At 35.9% G+C, this 16,264-nt stretch overlaps 1 protein-coding gene across 1 annotated transcript in view; it reads right to left on the reverse strand.

Moving 5' to 3' along the window:
* LOC133202071 (golgin subfamily B member 1-like) overlaps positions 1–16,264 on the reverse strand; it is a 147,361-nt gene that overhangs the window by 43,596 nt on the left and 87,501 nt on the right. The window contains exons 31-47 of the mRNA XM_061337853.1: positions 14,794–14,979; positions 14,241–14,426; positions 13,670–13,867; positions 12,949–13,119; positions 12,486–12,653; positions 11,868–12,005; positions 11,342–11,560; positions 10,850–10,984; positions 10,208–10,327; positions 9,412–9,525; positions 8,271–8,576; positions 6,068–7,153; positions 3,481–3,672; positions 2,835–3,053; positions 1,946–2,461; positions 800–1,072; positions 300–470 (exon numbers count right to left, since the gene is read on the reverse strand). Of these exons, the coding sequence (XP_061193837.1) occupies positions 300–470; positions 800–1,072; positions 1,946–2,461; positions 2,835–3,053; positions 3,481–3,672; positions 6,068–7,153; positions 8,271–8,576; positions 9,412–9,525; positions 10,208–10,327; positions 10,850–10,984; positions 11,342–11,560; positions 11,868–12,005; positions 12,486–12,653; positions 12,949–13,119; positions 13,670–13,867; positions 14,241–14,426; positions 14,794–14,979 (4,398 nt within the window). The remainder of the gene's footprint in view (positions 1–299; positions 471–799; positions 1,073–1,945; positions 2,462–2,834; positions 3,054–3,480; positions 3,673–6,067; positions 7,154–8,270; positions 8,577–9,411; positions 9,526–10,207; positions 10,328–10,849; positions 10,985–11,341; positions 11,561–11,867; positions 12,006–12,485; positions 12,654–12,948; positions 13,120–13,669; positions 13,868–14,240; positions 14,427–14,793; positions 14,980–16,264) is intronic.

The raw sequence follows: 16,264 nt of genomic DNA on the forward strand, positions 1-16,264 counted from the left end.
TGAAAGTAATTTACCAGATGGCTTTGTAACGAAAATAAATTTGTTGTGATTACTAACAGGATGTAAGAGTGATTAATTATTGAAGATACAATAAAACTGCGAATGTACATGTAAATGTTTCATGAAAAATAGTCTTGTTAAATATTAGCGATCTTTTTAACATAAAAAAAACATCAAATCTAGAGCACATCCCCATTAGGCTAAATAACTGCTCAAGACTCTTAGAAGGGGGAGTGAGTAGGTGGCAAATGAAGGCTATAAGTGCACTGACAAATTGTATAATCTATGAGTATACCAACCTGAACAAAGTCTTTGGCAGACATGGAAGCAGACTTCCTGAATAACTCAACCTCTGACCTACTGAGGTCAAGGTCATGTCGCAAGTCTAGAACAAGACGACGGAGTTCATCCACGTCCATTAATTCCAAATCAGCCTCAGACTCTGGACTTCCCTCCCTGAATACCTGCCTCTGTGATTAAAATTTATAAACATCAGGTAATATTTTAGGTATCACCTTTATTTCTGACCTAACAAGTCTATATTGCAACAAGACTCACATTAGTGTCATAAAAAATTCAGTTTCTTCACTTACAAATCAAGAATTAAACTGTTTATTTATACTGCCCCTGAGCATATTTCCTTTACCTAATACAAAATTACACTGACAGTCCCCCCCCCCCCCCTCCCACCACCACCACCGCCAAATGATGTAGTTCCATGAGGGGTTTCCTTGGCTGATTACAGTATCATAACATTACAATTATTCTGATTACATTATTATATTGTAAATTGTAATACCTCAGCACTACTTTCCCTACTGACTCCGCCTGCCTGACGCTGCATTTCTGCGAGGGCTTCCTTTGCTGTACGTAATTCCTGCTCCAGTTGGTGGAATTGTCTCGCTGCCTCCTCCGATAAACTCTCTTGAGATGTTGGTGCTGCTTTGGTGAGTTTGGCATGAAGGTCTCTGAGCTCACGAGATTTTGTCTCGAGCTCTTCTGATTTAGATTCCAATTCCTGCTGAGATTTTTGTAGATTTCCGTGGATTTCTTTAATTGCATCATCTCTCTCCTAAAAACAATATTCAAATTAAGCCTCAAGGATTAGTTTATCTATGAGATTTTATTGCAGGGCTACCAATCCAACAAACTATGGTCTGATTAAAACATCAATTCCCCAATATCATCCAAGTGACAATTTTTTGTTAATATCTAATCAGGAAATTCCCATTACTCCCAATATCTTCATCAGAGTACAACAAAAACAAAGAAGTCATAAATAAGTAAGTTTATTTATTTAGAATATTGAAAAATACTCACTTACATGAGGCACTTCAATCCTGCCGTTTAATAAATATGTCCCACTTTAGTGAAAAATGTTTATAATTTCCCTATTTTGAGGGACTCAGCCCCAGTTTCAGAACGTGCCATAACAGCCATGTATTGTTGAGATGAGCTGAGCTGTATTTCTCACAAATCTCACCTTAAGAAATTTTTCAGTAATATCTCATCTCAACCTAATTTTTCAGTTGTATCTCACCCTGATTTGATTTTTTATTTACATCTCAACTTGAGTTGATTTTTAAGAAATATTTCACCTTGAGTTGATTTTTAAGAAATATCTCACCTTGAGTTGATTTTTCAGTAATATCTCACCTTGAGTTGATTTTTCAGTAATATCTCACCTTGAGTTGATTTTTCAGTAATAGCTCACCTTGAGTTGATTTTTCAGTAATATCTCACCTTGAGTTGATTTTTAAGTAACATTTCACCTTGAGTTGATTTTTAAGTAACATCTCACCTTAAGTTGATTATTAAGTAACATCTCACCTAAAGTTGATTTTTAAGTAATATCTCACTTTAAGTTGATTTTAAGTAATATCTCACCTTAAGCTGATTTTTAAGTAAGATCTCACCTTGAGTTGATTTTTAAGTAAGATCTCACCTTGAGTTGATTTTTAAGCAACGTAACCAGCGAGATAGCATCACCACCAGCTTCTAGTGACAAATCCTGGATTCCCTTCAACTGTCTTAACTCCTTCTCGAGTCCATCCAGAGTCTCTCTCTTACTCTCAACTTCCTGTTGAAGCTGGGATATCTCAAGCTCGCTACTGGAGCTCTGAGCTGTCAGCTGCTTTTTCAGATCTCGAATTGTCCTATCTTTCTCTGCAATCATTTGTTGAATCTCCAGCTTCAATTTCATAAATTCCTCATCTTTCTGCTCCACAATGCGTAGTTGTTGTTCACTTAGTTCCACGGCTTCCCGGAGCCTCTGTTTCACATCCTGAAGTTCATGATCTTTTTCACTCAATAACACATCCAGCTCCTGTTTGGCCTCAGACTTTGGCCTCAGGCTTTGCAGTCTCTGGATTTCTTCCTCCTGTTGTTTAAGCCTTGTGTTGGCCTGCTGTAGTTCGTCAGTAATTTTCACAGTTTTTTCCCAGTACTCTGCTTGTAAAGCCTGAAAAGTATTTTATTTACTTTAATTTTTTATTATTTTTTTTTTAATTTATAGGTTTGTTCTTTTAATTTTACAAGGTAAGATATTTTATGCAATTGTGACCAGTGACTTTGATCTTGTACATGTACATACAGGATCATTCATTTTAATTGAAATACATATACAGTGTACTCTAAACTATTAATTGATTTTTGTCTGTTTGAAATCAATTAGTGACTATCAATTTTTGCATCTGTAGGAACATTTCTACATAATCAACCAATTTAACAATTATTGTTTTGTGGTGATAAATATCAGTGAGTAAAAAGCAGGTCATGAAATTTTTGGATATTTTTTGTACACAAATAAATTTAGTTTATAATATGCGTATTACCTGTAGGTCATTCTCCTTGTCCAGTAGCTGTGAGCTGACCACTCCGAGATTCTGTTCGGCCTCAGTCAGTTTGATGTTGGCTGTGGTCAGTTCCTGTGCGGTCTGTTCTAGTTGTTCCTGGGTCAGCTGTAGGTGTGACCACGCCCCCTCAGACTCTGCCCCTTGTTTCTTGACCTCCTCTAACTGCTCCTCAAAAGCTCGTAACTTCTGGAACTGCTCCTTAATATGAGAGACAGTTGGGAAATCAAAACAAAAATCATATCAGTTTGTAAGAATCAATATACATCTCTTATAAAGCTTTTTATCACGTTAGCATTTGTGTGCATGTGGGGAGGGGCGGGGGGAGGGGTCTCACATTGTCTTGAATAAAGGCAATCTTTAGTGGAAAATAATTATTTCATATTTGCTAAGATGCTTGATAATGTAAATTCTTGAATGTTTTTCAGCTCTTTCAGATGACAAACTAATATGTCATGTTTCAGACTTGCATCTTTATTCTGTTTATAAGTCTACTGGACTCATAAGTCTACTTATATCTTTATCTCTATATACACATGTCAGACTTGCAACTTTATTCTGTTCATAAGTCTACTGTACTTATAAGTCTATTAATATCTTTATCTTGATATACACATGTCAGACTTACGTCTTGCTTGTGTTTGTAAGCCTCTATCTCATTTTCTAGTTCCTGTATCATGCCTTTCTTCTCCTCTATGTCAGAACTCAGGTTACGAATCTCCTCCTTTTTGTACGTCAGCTCCTCATTCAGATTGTCCAGTTCCTCTTCCTGTGAAGTGACCTTGACCTTCAGATTCTCCAATTCCTGACTCAGGGAATCCTGGGAAAATTTTTCAAAATTTGGTTTTAGAAAAGAAGAATAAAGTTTTCAAGATAACGCTGAAATAAACAAAGGTTCCTATCAATGTGATATTTAATTTGAAGCAAAATAAATTTTCCAAAATTATTCCAAATTTTTCTCCATCATCAAATGGATACTCATTTCAAGGAATGAGAGACTATATTTTTTTTTTAATTTCTATTTTTAGAGGTTTAAAATCTATTTTTATTTCTAATGACAATCCTATTTTTCAGTCAATGCTATAAGTAACAAAGTAAATAGAAATTTAAACAATTGAATTTTTGCCAAATAATGTGCTTTTAAACTCAGAAAAAAGTTTTAAATTTGAAAAGTACATGTGCACTGACAGTAAAAATGATAGGGTGGGAACACACAACAGGAAAAAAAAAATCTAAAAGTGCTACAGAGAGAAAAGTTCTACCTCTACACAAAGCTAAATAAATACTGCAACAGAGTTGTGATCTCTACCACTATATTAATCTACTACTGAAAAATAAATACTGCTACAGAGGCGGGACTTCTACCACTACACAAAGCTACTACTAATGAAGCTGTAGATAGATAAGACTGGGTCAAACTAAAGCTGCAAGTCTACTGTCTGAATCTAGACTGTGTTAGTACATGTGTACTGTATCTATTTATTTCCTTTCATGTTTAAGAAGCAGGTTACAATGTAAGCATTTATTTGTATCAGTTCCTACATCCATCTACTTCTCACATCACCTATAGCTAGTAACAAACTCATAGTTTCTATAGTGAATCCTTGAATAATGCCACTTGATTATAGTATATAAGTCAGTGAGAATCGTAAACAAAATATCTTGGTCTGGAAAATGCGGGAGAAATTCTGCACAATCTTCCCACAAGATTTTTACAAATCCCAGTTTGAAAATGAAATGGCAACATGAGCTACTGACACCATCAGTATACAGAACAGTCTTCAGCATGAAAAATCTCTACCATATAGGAAATGAGATAAAGATCAACAAATTATAAATACTTTCCTAATCCATAAATAATTGATGACCTACTAATTAACAGTACAAACTAGACTGAACTAACTTCTTAGTTTGACCTAATGTACTGAGTTGTATTGAGATATGTCAGTCTCCACCTATCTTGGTGCTGAGATATGTCAGTCTCTAACTATCTCGGTACTGAGATATTTCAGCCTCTAACTATCTCAGTGGATCTCAATGGGAATTATTTACAGCCACAATTATTTGCCAATAAAACCATTTAAGTAAAATCTTACTTATATTCTTAAATATTTTGAGCATGTCAATAAAATTTACTGACCATTTCTACTTCACAAGATTCATTTCTAAAGAAGGTGATTCATCTATTATCACCACAGAGCCAAACTATGACATATTATACATTTATTGCATGATCGTGAGGGAAATATGAAGATTTATTCCGCCAAGAAAAATCATATTCCCGATATTTCGATATTTTGATATTTCTTGGCAGAATAAATCTTCATGTTTCCCGAACATCCATGCAATAAATTGTTTATTATACCGAAACAATCAAAAACTTTGAAAAACATAAACTTTCAAATTCGGCCCCGCTCTTAAATTCACTTTCAATTTTTAACGTAGTGTTACTGAAACATTTTATGTACAGAATTTGCGGCGTGAATCAAGCTATTGTGACGTCTTACTTACTCTCGGGAGTTTTCGTTCAACGAACAATAACTATTGCGGGAAAATGCACCAGGTTTCCGAAGAGGTTGAATATGATGAAAAGCATGACAACGACAGGGAAATATGAAGTTTTATGGCTCTGTCACGTGATAATCTAGAACCAATCAGATTACGCTTTGTATAGAATAATTATAATGAGGTATAATAATATTCATTATTTTTGTCACAGTATAAGATGCAATCATTTAAGTTATTTACTGACAGAAAAAATTAACCATTCTGATCCAGAAAAAAAAGAACCACCATGATCAACTCTGTGACCCAAAACTTTTCATCAACTTAAATCTCACACATTTTAATGTCACCAACCCCTTGAAAACCATATCACCACACTAAAATAAAGTAATATATATATTCACACCTATCCACTAACCAATCAAAACCCTTTCCACTATACCCATATCCTACACTGATTTGACAGCATGTATAAGCCAAACCTGATCGATGCTTCCAGAACTAAATTGTCCTGACCCTTCTGTATAAGTAAACTGTACTGGTCCCTCAGAACTAAACTGGGTCCCGGCCCCCGAGCTGAACTGTACCATTAGCCGCTGTTTGTTTTTCTCTTGTTTCATTTCAATACTTGCCAGCTGTGGGCTGGTCGTTGATTCTGACAGAAAAACTTCTGAAAGATCACCCTCCTTCGACCATCTCGGAATTTTTACCTCGGGTGATCTCGTTTTGGATCTCGGGCTCGCCATGTTGGACATTCTCTCCTCTTCCAAAGATTCCTGGTTTTCCACCATTCTCTGTATCTCAGCGCGCAATGTCTCGATCTCGTCTTCTTTTTCTGCTAAGTTCTCAAGATCATCTCGCAGTTCCTGTATCTGTCTATCCCTTTCATTCACCTCCTCGAGAAGTTTCACAATCTCACTGTCCTTCTCAAGTTCCTTATCTGCAAGATATTTTATATTTCTCTGTAGCTTCTGAATTTCATTTTCCTTATCCTCCAAGATTTTCAAATCTTCCTCTAATCTTGAAATTTCTCTGTCTTTTTCCTTCAAAGTCACGAGTTCCTTATTCAGGTTTTGGATCTCAAGGTCTTTCTCCTTTATCTCAGATTTCAACTTCTCCGTCTCATCCCCTTTGTCATCACAATTCTGCAATTCTTCTTTCAACCACTGAATCTGGTTTTCTTTATCAGCGAGACTTTTTAAATCTCGTCTCAGTCCCTGAATTTCCTCGTCCTTTTCTTCAATTTGTTGTTTTAGCTTCTTCATCTCATTCTCGTGCTCATCAACACTGTCTAACTCATCTCTCAACCACTGTATCTCATTTTCTTTTTCTGCGAGACTCTTTAAATCTCTTCTTAATCTCTGAATCTCCTCCTCTTTGTTATCCAAGTCTTCAAGCTCCTCTTTTAATTTCTGTATCTCAACATCACGGTGTTCTATCTCCTCATTTTTCTTTTTTAGTTGCTCTTCATAATCTTTCTCAAATATTCTCTGTCTTAATCTCATCAAATCTTCTGCAAAAGAACTCAACTCCTCTTGAGATTCAAAACTTTTAAGTCTTTTTCTCAACATCTCGACCTCCTCCTTTGACAGCTTGACCTCCGAGACTGCTCCTTCTCTCACGAGATCTCTTATTCCAGAGAGTTGTTCTTTGAGGTGCTGCATCTCTAACATCCTTTGTATAACCTGCTCATCTTTCTCGTCCTGTTTTATGAGCCCGCGAATGGCCGTGAGTTCCTGTTTGAGACGCTGTATCTCGTTACAATTTTCCTGTAGCTCAATGTCTCGTACAGCAGACTGTGAGATAAAAGGCTTGTTATGTGAGTTGTTTCTACATTGTACCCTGGAGTATTATTTTCCTCGACATTTGCACAAGGTACTTTGAGATTAAATAAGGATATTTCTGCGATAAAGATAACTCTCCTACTAACATTTTTCTAATTAAGTCTACTCTTAGACTACTTACAGCATTTTTTAGCTTTATAATTAAAATTACTATAAGGAATTGAAAGTACATCAAAAGTTACTGAATAAAAAGTTTTGTTCATGCAAACCCTATCTTTCCTTCCCTTCCCATAGAAAATATACACTCAGCATATTTGCTTGGCATGCCAATTAAATCATGCATATGTGTATTTCAGATTGATATAATTATATCAATATTTCTTCATCTTCATAATAGTAACATTTTTACTACATGATCCCTACTTATTTCTGTAACTTCAAACCAAAGCCTGTAAATTTACTTTTCTTTGATAATTTTTATCACACTTACTAAAACTTATACTGAGCCCCCTCCCCCTCCCCCCCCCCCCCCCCCATCTCTGGTGATAGACAAGTGCCACCAATGTGGTGCATGATGAATGTGAAATTTTCTGTGACCAAAGTGAACGTACCATGTAGAAACACCAACACATGAAGCATGCTAACAGTATACAACTAAATTACATATATTTAAAGCAGAAAAGCTAGCAAACACAGGAAATATAGGGAATAAAAATTATGTTAAACTGACTGCAGTTCATCCATTTTAAACAATGTTTGGTAAAAAAAAGAACTGAGCTAAAGTGTTAGATATAAAAGCATATTTTTTTGAAAGAAGAAAGATGTCTACTTCACTTTAGAATTGAATATTTTTCATACTTTAAAATAACAACTGATAAGTTGGCCACGACAAGAGGCTTAGTTATAGCTACAGATATACATAAAAGCTAAAAACTAAATTTTTTAGCACAATTTTCTTTCAAAATTAGATAGCTTTTTCTTTAGCTTGGTTGACATGTAAAATGCAGTTCTACTTTAGTCAAAAATGCCTGTTCCTAGATCCTATGCGTATGGGGGATAATACCAATATCAATTTACAGCACAATAGGTCTGAATATAATTCAGTTAACATGGTTAATGCTAGCAATACCTGTAAACTTTCTTTGAAGCTAGCAAACTCTGCCTTGACCTTTTCTAACTCCGCCTCTTTTTCCTTTAACAAAAGGTCAGAGTTCACGGCACTGGTTTGCTCCAGTCTAGTCTGGGTATCTCCACCAGCTGCTAGCCGCTCCTTGACCTGACTAAGCTCAGCCCGAATTTCTTCTGCCTCTCGAGTCCTCTCTTCTAAAGCTGCCCTCAATTTGGCACTTTCCGTGAGTTTATTTTGAAGAGATAAAATTTCAGATTCCTTTTCGGCTAGTTTCTGAGATAAACTTTGCTGACCTGTTTGTGCTTCCTTTAATGGGGTGAAAAAGAGACAAAGTTGTGCTAATAATACCCATGAACATTTTCATCCCCTCTGTTACACTGCAGGAGGTCAGAGGTCAAGTCCCTCATCATTTTCCAACCATTTTGTGGGCACATCATTGGAGAAAAACTAGTGCAGCTTAATCTAAAATACTTAAAATCAAGCAAACAGCAAAGTGGGAGTTTGCTTTTCTTAGTAGCTAAAACTGCTAAATGAGTAATGCAGTTATGGTACCCCCATTGATTAATATACAAAATCCAATAAAGTTGGCTTAAAATTCATAAGTTAACAGTGAAAAAGCAAAAATTAAATTATGAGAAAATGATACAAAAAGGTGCACTTTAATATTTTGAAATAAATTTAGTGTTAAACATGTTAAATGAAATCAATTTATAGGATTTTAATTATCTGTAAGGACCAGTGAAGGTTGAAACTGTCAAAATTCTAATTACATGTAAATGAGAGTATTTACAATTATTTTGGAACATGTCACAAAAGATGGTTGGAGATTGATGAAGGAAAGGGATGAAAATGTTCAGAGGATAAAACCACACAATAAACAGGAATGGATCTGGTAAAAACCATAACCTTATCACACAGTGTAATATATAGATCAAATGTTCAGAATATTATAAATGTAAAATGGTCCATCTCCAATGAAATTTGAATGCCTGTGCAAAGAATGAAATCAAACTTTTGCAATAATGCTTAATTCTTTTTTTTCTTGAAAATTTCAATTTCTGGAGTATACCAAAGAGTTACCCTCCATTACTCTATGAGAGAGAGAGAGAGAGAGGAAGGGGAGGGAGGGAGAGGGGGGTACCTGTTGTTCCAGTTTTTCGTTCAGTAGATACATCTCCTCTGCTTTCTCCTCTATCACGTTGTCTTTTTCTTTCAGATCTTTCTTCAGCTTAGAAATCTCCATCTCAAGTTTAAGCTGCAAGAATTTACATAAATTTCTGGATAGATTTTACACTGCAATTGCTTTTTTTTTATCAAAAAAAGAAATTCAGTCATGACACATGCATATACAGATTCATGCATAAAGCAAGGACTCTCGTTCCTTTACACTCTAAACCAAGACAATCCAATTAAATACATTTTGCTCTATCTACTACATAAAAATTTTTCTACATTTATCCATGTAAGCATAAATCCATCCCTTAAATTCCGATATCCATCAACTATTTCCTCATTGTGATCTTCTTGGACTCTTTTACCAAGTACCTATATTTATCAACATATGCCCCACAAAAAATCCGACATCCATCTACCAATTCTCACTGTGATCTCTGGATCCCTCAGACAGGAAATCTATATTTATATACATACACCCCACAAATTCTAACATCCACCTACCAATTCTCACTGTGATCTCTGGATCCTTTAGACAGGATATCTATATTTATCTACATACACCCCACAAATTCTGACATCCAATTACCAGTTCTTTGCTGTGATCTCTGGATCCCTTAGACAGGATATCTATATATTTATCTACATACACCCCACAAATTCTAACATCCACCTACTAGTTCTTCTCTGTGATCCTCTGGGACTCTCTCAATGAATATCTATATTTATCTACATACACCCCACAAATTCTGATATCCACCTACCAGTTCTTCACTATGATCCTCTGGGACCCTCTCACTGAGCTCCCTCGTCAGGGTGTCAATCTCTTTCTCTTTTTCTTCCAGCATTTGTTGTACTGTGTCGAAATCCTCCTGGAGCTTGTTCTGAAATTTTACAGACATTATACATTTTTTTTTTTTTAAATTACTGTGGAATCCTTGTCCATCTGTCTAATTGTCTGTCTGTCTATCTGTCCACTGTTTACCTGGAAATCAGTCAGACTCTCCACTATTTGTATGTTCATTTGCTCTATAAGTATCTATCTGTTTGTCTGTCTAACTGTTTAATTGTCTGTCTATTTTTACCCGGAAATCAGTCCACTTCACCATTAAGCCCCTCTATGCTCTATAAGTGTCTGATTGTCTCACTGTCTAATTATATATCTGTTTTATTGTCTGTCTATCTGTCTGCTGTTTACCTGGAAATCAGTCAGACTCTCCACTATCTGTATGTTCATTTGCTCTATAAGTGTCCATTTCTCTGTCTAATTGTCTATCTTTCCATTGTTTACCTGGAAATCAGTCACTTTCCACTGTTTGTATGTTCATTTGCTCTATAAGTGTCTGATTGTCTATCTGTCTAATTATCTGTCTGTCTAATTGTCTGTCTATCTGTCCACTGTTTACCTGGAAATCAGTCAGACTCTCCACTTCTCCATTAAGTCCCTCTATTTGTAAGTTCATTTGCTCTATAAGTGTCTCTTTTTCCTGCAGGATTTCATTAAGGTAGGCATCCTCTCTAGCAGGGGAGGTAACTGGCTGCTGGGAAACAGTACAGATTTTGTTAGTGAGGCAACACAGTTTAGCTTTTCACCAGGAATTGAATACATGTAAATAATTACATTACGGTACACATGAATATAAATTGATACATAAATTGTTCCCTCACCTTGTTTTAGAGCGGGTAATTTAATAGGATTTTAAGGAAAATAAGAAAAAATTTTTTTCTTATGGCTCAAGACATTAGGATTTAGAAATAAAATTCACTTAGGACTAGCTTTCATTGTTTAGTTGGAGAAATATTTTATGTGTGGGTAAAAGCCATAAAAACACCTTTTTAATGCTTCCAGTACTTTGACCTTGGCAACAAACTTGCTGCCCTGACAACAATCCTATTACCTTAGATTTTTCCTCAGAGAGCTCCCTTGACTTGTTCTCTAGTTCCATCATCTTCTCATCCAGTGTCATATTAAGGCCGGCTATCTCCTCTTCCTTCTCCTTAATGGTCTGTTGATGGGTGACTATTTCTTCCTCCTTCAGCTGAAGAGCTGACTTGAGTTGTTCATATTCTTCCATCCTTTGGGCCACGGAATCTTCCAATTCCTGTTGCAGATTTGTCTGAGGCAAAATAAAATTTAAAATCTTTTTAAATCTTCAATGCCAAAATTTTACTGTTGTGCATGGAATTGTGTGATACACTGTGTCATACTAGCCTGGGTTACTGGGATAACCCTTTAATTGGTTGGTAGATATTAAAGAGGTTTGGGTTCGATCCCAAGCAGAGGGACAAACTTGTCTATGGTACACTATAAAAGAACACGTGCCATATTTTTTTATACAAGTTAAGGGTTATACCACCATAAGGTTCATTCTGTATACCCCTTCCATAATACCATTTCCTAGCCTGAATGTGATCATATTTTACCTTTTCAGTGAAGGACTCCGATACCCCAGGAACCCCGTCGTTGTCGCTGATGTCGGAGAACGTCGAGGCTTGGGAGGCTCGTACTAGCTCCATCTCCTTCTTCTCCAGGTCAGCGCGGAGTTTGTCCACCTCAGATTGCTGTCAGGATAGAATTAGAATTGACATCTAATCATTATCTCTGATAGTGTTTTAACAGATTCAGAAAAGAGACTTAAAGTTATTAGTTTGTTTGTCACTTGAGTGAAGGTCATTGAAATGGTTAGATATCAGATGAGATGGTCTCAATGATTTTTGGAGAAAAAGTGGATGAAATGAAACTATATAAGGTGGCTGGACTTGAGTACATATGAAACTGTTATTTTTCTTATGGGCTCAAGTTGCATAGCTAAGATTTTGTACCATATCAATTTATTTTAGAGAAATTCCCACTAATTCTTTATTACTGATAAAAATTCCTTTTTTATTTTTTATTATTATTTTTTTTTTTTTTGCAAAAGTACTGCAACATAAAATTACAGCAAGAAAAATTTTAATTAATTAATAAGTTCCAATTAAACTGTAGGACTAAAGACCTGAAACAATGTCTAATGTCAAGTATAACTGCAAGAAAATACATACCATTTCTGCCAGTGCCTCTCCGGACTTGAGAGCCGAGATCTGGAACCGGAGCTGTTCTATTTGGTTGTTAAGATGATCAATCTCCTGGTTCTTCTCCTCAATCAGGTTCTGAGTCAGAACTGACATTGGTGTCGTATCGACCTCCTTCTCTAAACTTCTCAGTCTCCGCTATTAATCAGAAATAAATATATTACAATCAGGTTCTCAGTCAGAACCGACATCAATGTCGTATTGACCGCCTTCTCCAGAATTTGCAGTCTCCACAGTAAATCAGAAATAAATACATAACAACCAGGTTCTGAGTAAGAACCGACATTGGTATCGTATCGACCTCTTTCTCCAGACTCTGTGGTCTTAATGAAAATTGGAAGCAAAATAATCACGCTTAAGATACTTCATGAACACATGATAAAAACATATTTATTATTTACATTTCAAAACTAAATCCAGTTTTGAATCTTACCTTTAAATCCTCATTTTCATTCTGGAGTTCTTCCACCTGGTTTTCTTTCCTGCCCTCTGATTGGCTGGTCTCTTTAGAAGCCTGAATCTGATTGGTCAGTTGACTTATCAGTTTCTCCTTGTTGCTTAGAGATTCCTCCATGTCAGCCAAACGTTCCTTTAACTCCGCAATCTGTTAACAAATTAATTTACAACTTTTGCATGTATTAACTTCATTTCATCCCAGCCCCAACTATTAAGTTACAATTTGAATTTTCATACATAGAATCATAATTATGATTCTGAATGTAGATTTTCCATCTTAAGCCTGCACCATAGCAAGGATTAATACAAGTTGTAATCTTGTAGATTTTCCATCTTAAGCCTTCACCATAGCAAAGGATTAATACAAGTTGTAATCTTGTAGATTTTCCATCTTAAGCCTGCACCATAGCAAAGGATTAATACAAATTGTAATCTTGTAGGACTTGTTTCTTCATTGAAACTGAATAAATAAATTTTCTTTCTTTTTTTTCTCAGGTGTTAATGGTGTCAGTGCTACTTTCATCCCAAAACCTCATGATTATCAAGATTAATCTTGGACATACTTGAATTAAATTGATTAATCAACACTAATATGGGATAAAATGTTTCATGAGCATGTTCAAATACAACATTTATTTTTCAGGCAATGCCTACTGCTTAAACCCTCTGACCTTGACCCAATTACATTTGACCCTGACCTCTTTATCTTTCTCCTCTGTGACCTCTCTTTGATTGTCCACCTGTCTCTGTAATGATGTCGTTTGACTCTCGTCCCCGAAACTTCCTGAGTAATCCCCCCTGTGTCTCATCTCGTCCAGCTGATTGCGGAGGGCCGAGATCTGTTTGAGTTGGTCCTCGAGCTGAATCTGTAACTGTTCTTTTTCCTGGTAAAGTGCCTGTTGAGATAAATCCCAAAATATTGAGATAAATCGCAAAATTTTGATATAAATCCCAAAATGTGGAGATAAATTCCAAAACAAATCTCAAATTGTTGAAATAATCATAAAATGTGGAGATAAACCTCAAAAAAAAAACAGAATTGTTTCTGATCTGTTGAAGATTGATTCTGCTTTTAATGGAATGTGTGGTTAAGTTTTTCACATGGCATTGAACTTAATGGTTTGGAAACATGAGGAATAGGGTTATAATAATCATTTCATCCATCAAATTAACAATTATCTATTGATCTATTAATCTACATAAATCATTTTATGATCACAGACGTAAAATACATCTAAATCAAATCTTCCCATCATGCATCAAACAGACCTCTTCCTGTTGCAGCGAGATGTGGGACGGCAGTTTTCTCCGACGTCTCATGGCTCGAGTCTCACTGCCTGTCGACTCGGACTCGCTGTGACCTTGATCTTCCTCTTCCTCCTCCTCTTCCTGTTTGTCCGACATCTCTCCGACAGATCGACGTCGCTCCAATAATCGCTGTAACTGACTAATTTTCTACAACAGAATGAAACCCTGCATTTATAACTCTGTACATGGAACAAAGTCTAATCCCTGAATATGCTGAATGGAGAGTATGATATAAAATATACTGCCTGATGATGAGCAGTTTAACACCATATTGCCATTGAATTATACAATATTTATATAAAATCTGTATGCAAAGGTCAAAAGTGGCCATCACTGATTATTACTTCAATTTCTGATGATCAGATGTAGTTAATTGCAAGATATGAAATTCATAAAACACTACATGCACCTCCAGTCCTCTAAATACATTTGATCAAATTTTCACATCACTCTTCATGTAAACACCTTTCTGAGGTTCCTTTCTTTAGACCCTCCTTAACCTTCTACACTTTACCTGTTTATATTCTTGCTCTGTTTTTGCGCGCTCCTCCAGTTCCTGTTCCAACTGCCGTACGACGGCTGTTAATTCCTCCGTCGTCATCTGTTTATCTGACAAGTCTCGCTGTAAACGCTCCGTCTGCATCACGATCTCACTGTGACTGTCAATACGGTCCTGTAACTCCTCTGTCAAATTTTCCACCTGTAAACAGAATAGGGACTGTATCAAAATTCAAATTCTCCACCTGTAAACAGAATGGGGACTGCATCAAAAGTCAAATTATCCACCTATAAACAGAATGAGGGCTGCATCAAAAGTCAAATTCTCCACCTGTAAACAGAATAGGGACTGTATCAAGTCAAATTCTCTACCTGTAAACAAAATGGGGACTGCATCAAAAGTTAAATTCTCCATCTGTTAAACAGTATGGGGACTGCATCAAAAGTCAAATTTTCCATCTGTTAAACAGTATGGGGACTGCATCGAAAATCAAATTCTCCACCTGTAAACAGAATAGGGACTGCATCAAAAGTCTAATTCTCCACCTGTGAACAGAATGGGGACTGCATCAAAAGTCAAATTCTCCACCTGTAAACAGAATGAAAACTGCATCAAAAGTCAAATTCTCCACCTGTAAAACAGAATGGGGACTGCATCAAAAGTCAAATTATCCACCTGTGAACAGAATGGGGACTGCATCAAAAGTCAAATTCTCCACCTGTAAATAGAATAGGGACTGCATCAAAAGTCTAATTCTCCACCTGTGAACAGAATGGGGACTGCATCAAAAGTCAAATTCCCCACATGCAAACATGCTCCTTCTGTAAGTGGTATAGGAGCCATCTCGAAGTCAAATTCAACACATAACAGATGTAGATCATTCCTGCCATAGAATAGGAAGTATTTCAAAAGTAAAAAAAAATTATCTTATATAAATAAAATAAGATTATCTCAAAAGTTCTTTCAAATATAAATGCATGTTGTCTAAAAATCTATGAAAGTAAGATGGTTCCATTTGTACGAGAGATTCAAGAATCTTTTTGACATGTACATGATGTATGAGATCCATTTGGTGAAACGCTCTGCTTTGTAAAGTTAGCTAGTTATGTCACAGTGAACAAAATCACATCAAAAGTGAAAATGTGAAATAAAAGATGTGGAAAACTTCTAATTTTTATTTTTGTTTTTGCATGTTTCCTTATGCTCTAGACATAGATCAAAAGCGCATGATGTTTAAGTAAATGATTCCTACGCCTAAGCAATTGGAGCAATAACTTAAGAAACCAAGAAAGATTTCAAATACCAATGGCAACCTCAGAACAGAAATTAAACATTTTCCTTTCAAACCATTCAGACCAATAGAATACAGCATATATTTCTTTAGGAAAAAGAAAACAGCCAAACATAGGAGCATTAAAGGGCAAAATCATAAAATACTGACATTGGCCTACAATCTATACTCAAAATTCACTGTAATCTGGGGATT

The sequence above is a fragment of the Saccostrea echinata genome, unplaced genomic scaffold (assembly GCF_033153115.1).
Source record: "Saccostrea echinata isolate AGI-Se365-2 ecotype Australia unplaced genomic scaffold, CSIRO_AGI_Sech_v1 ptg000046l, whole genome shotgun sequence".
In the NCBI taxonomy this organism is placed as follows: Eukaryota; Metazoa; Mollusca; class Bivalvia; order Ostreida; family Ostreidae; genus Saccostrea; species Saccostrea echinata.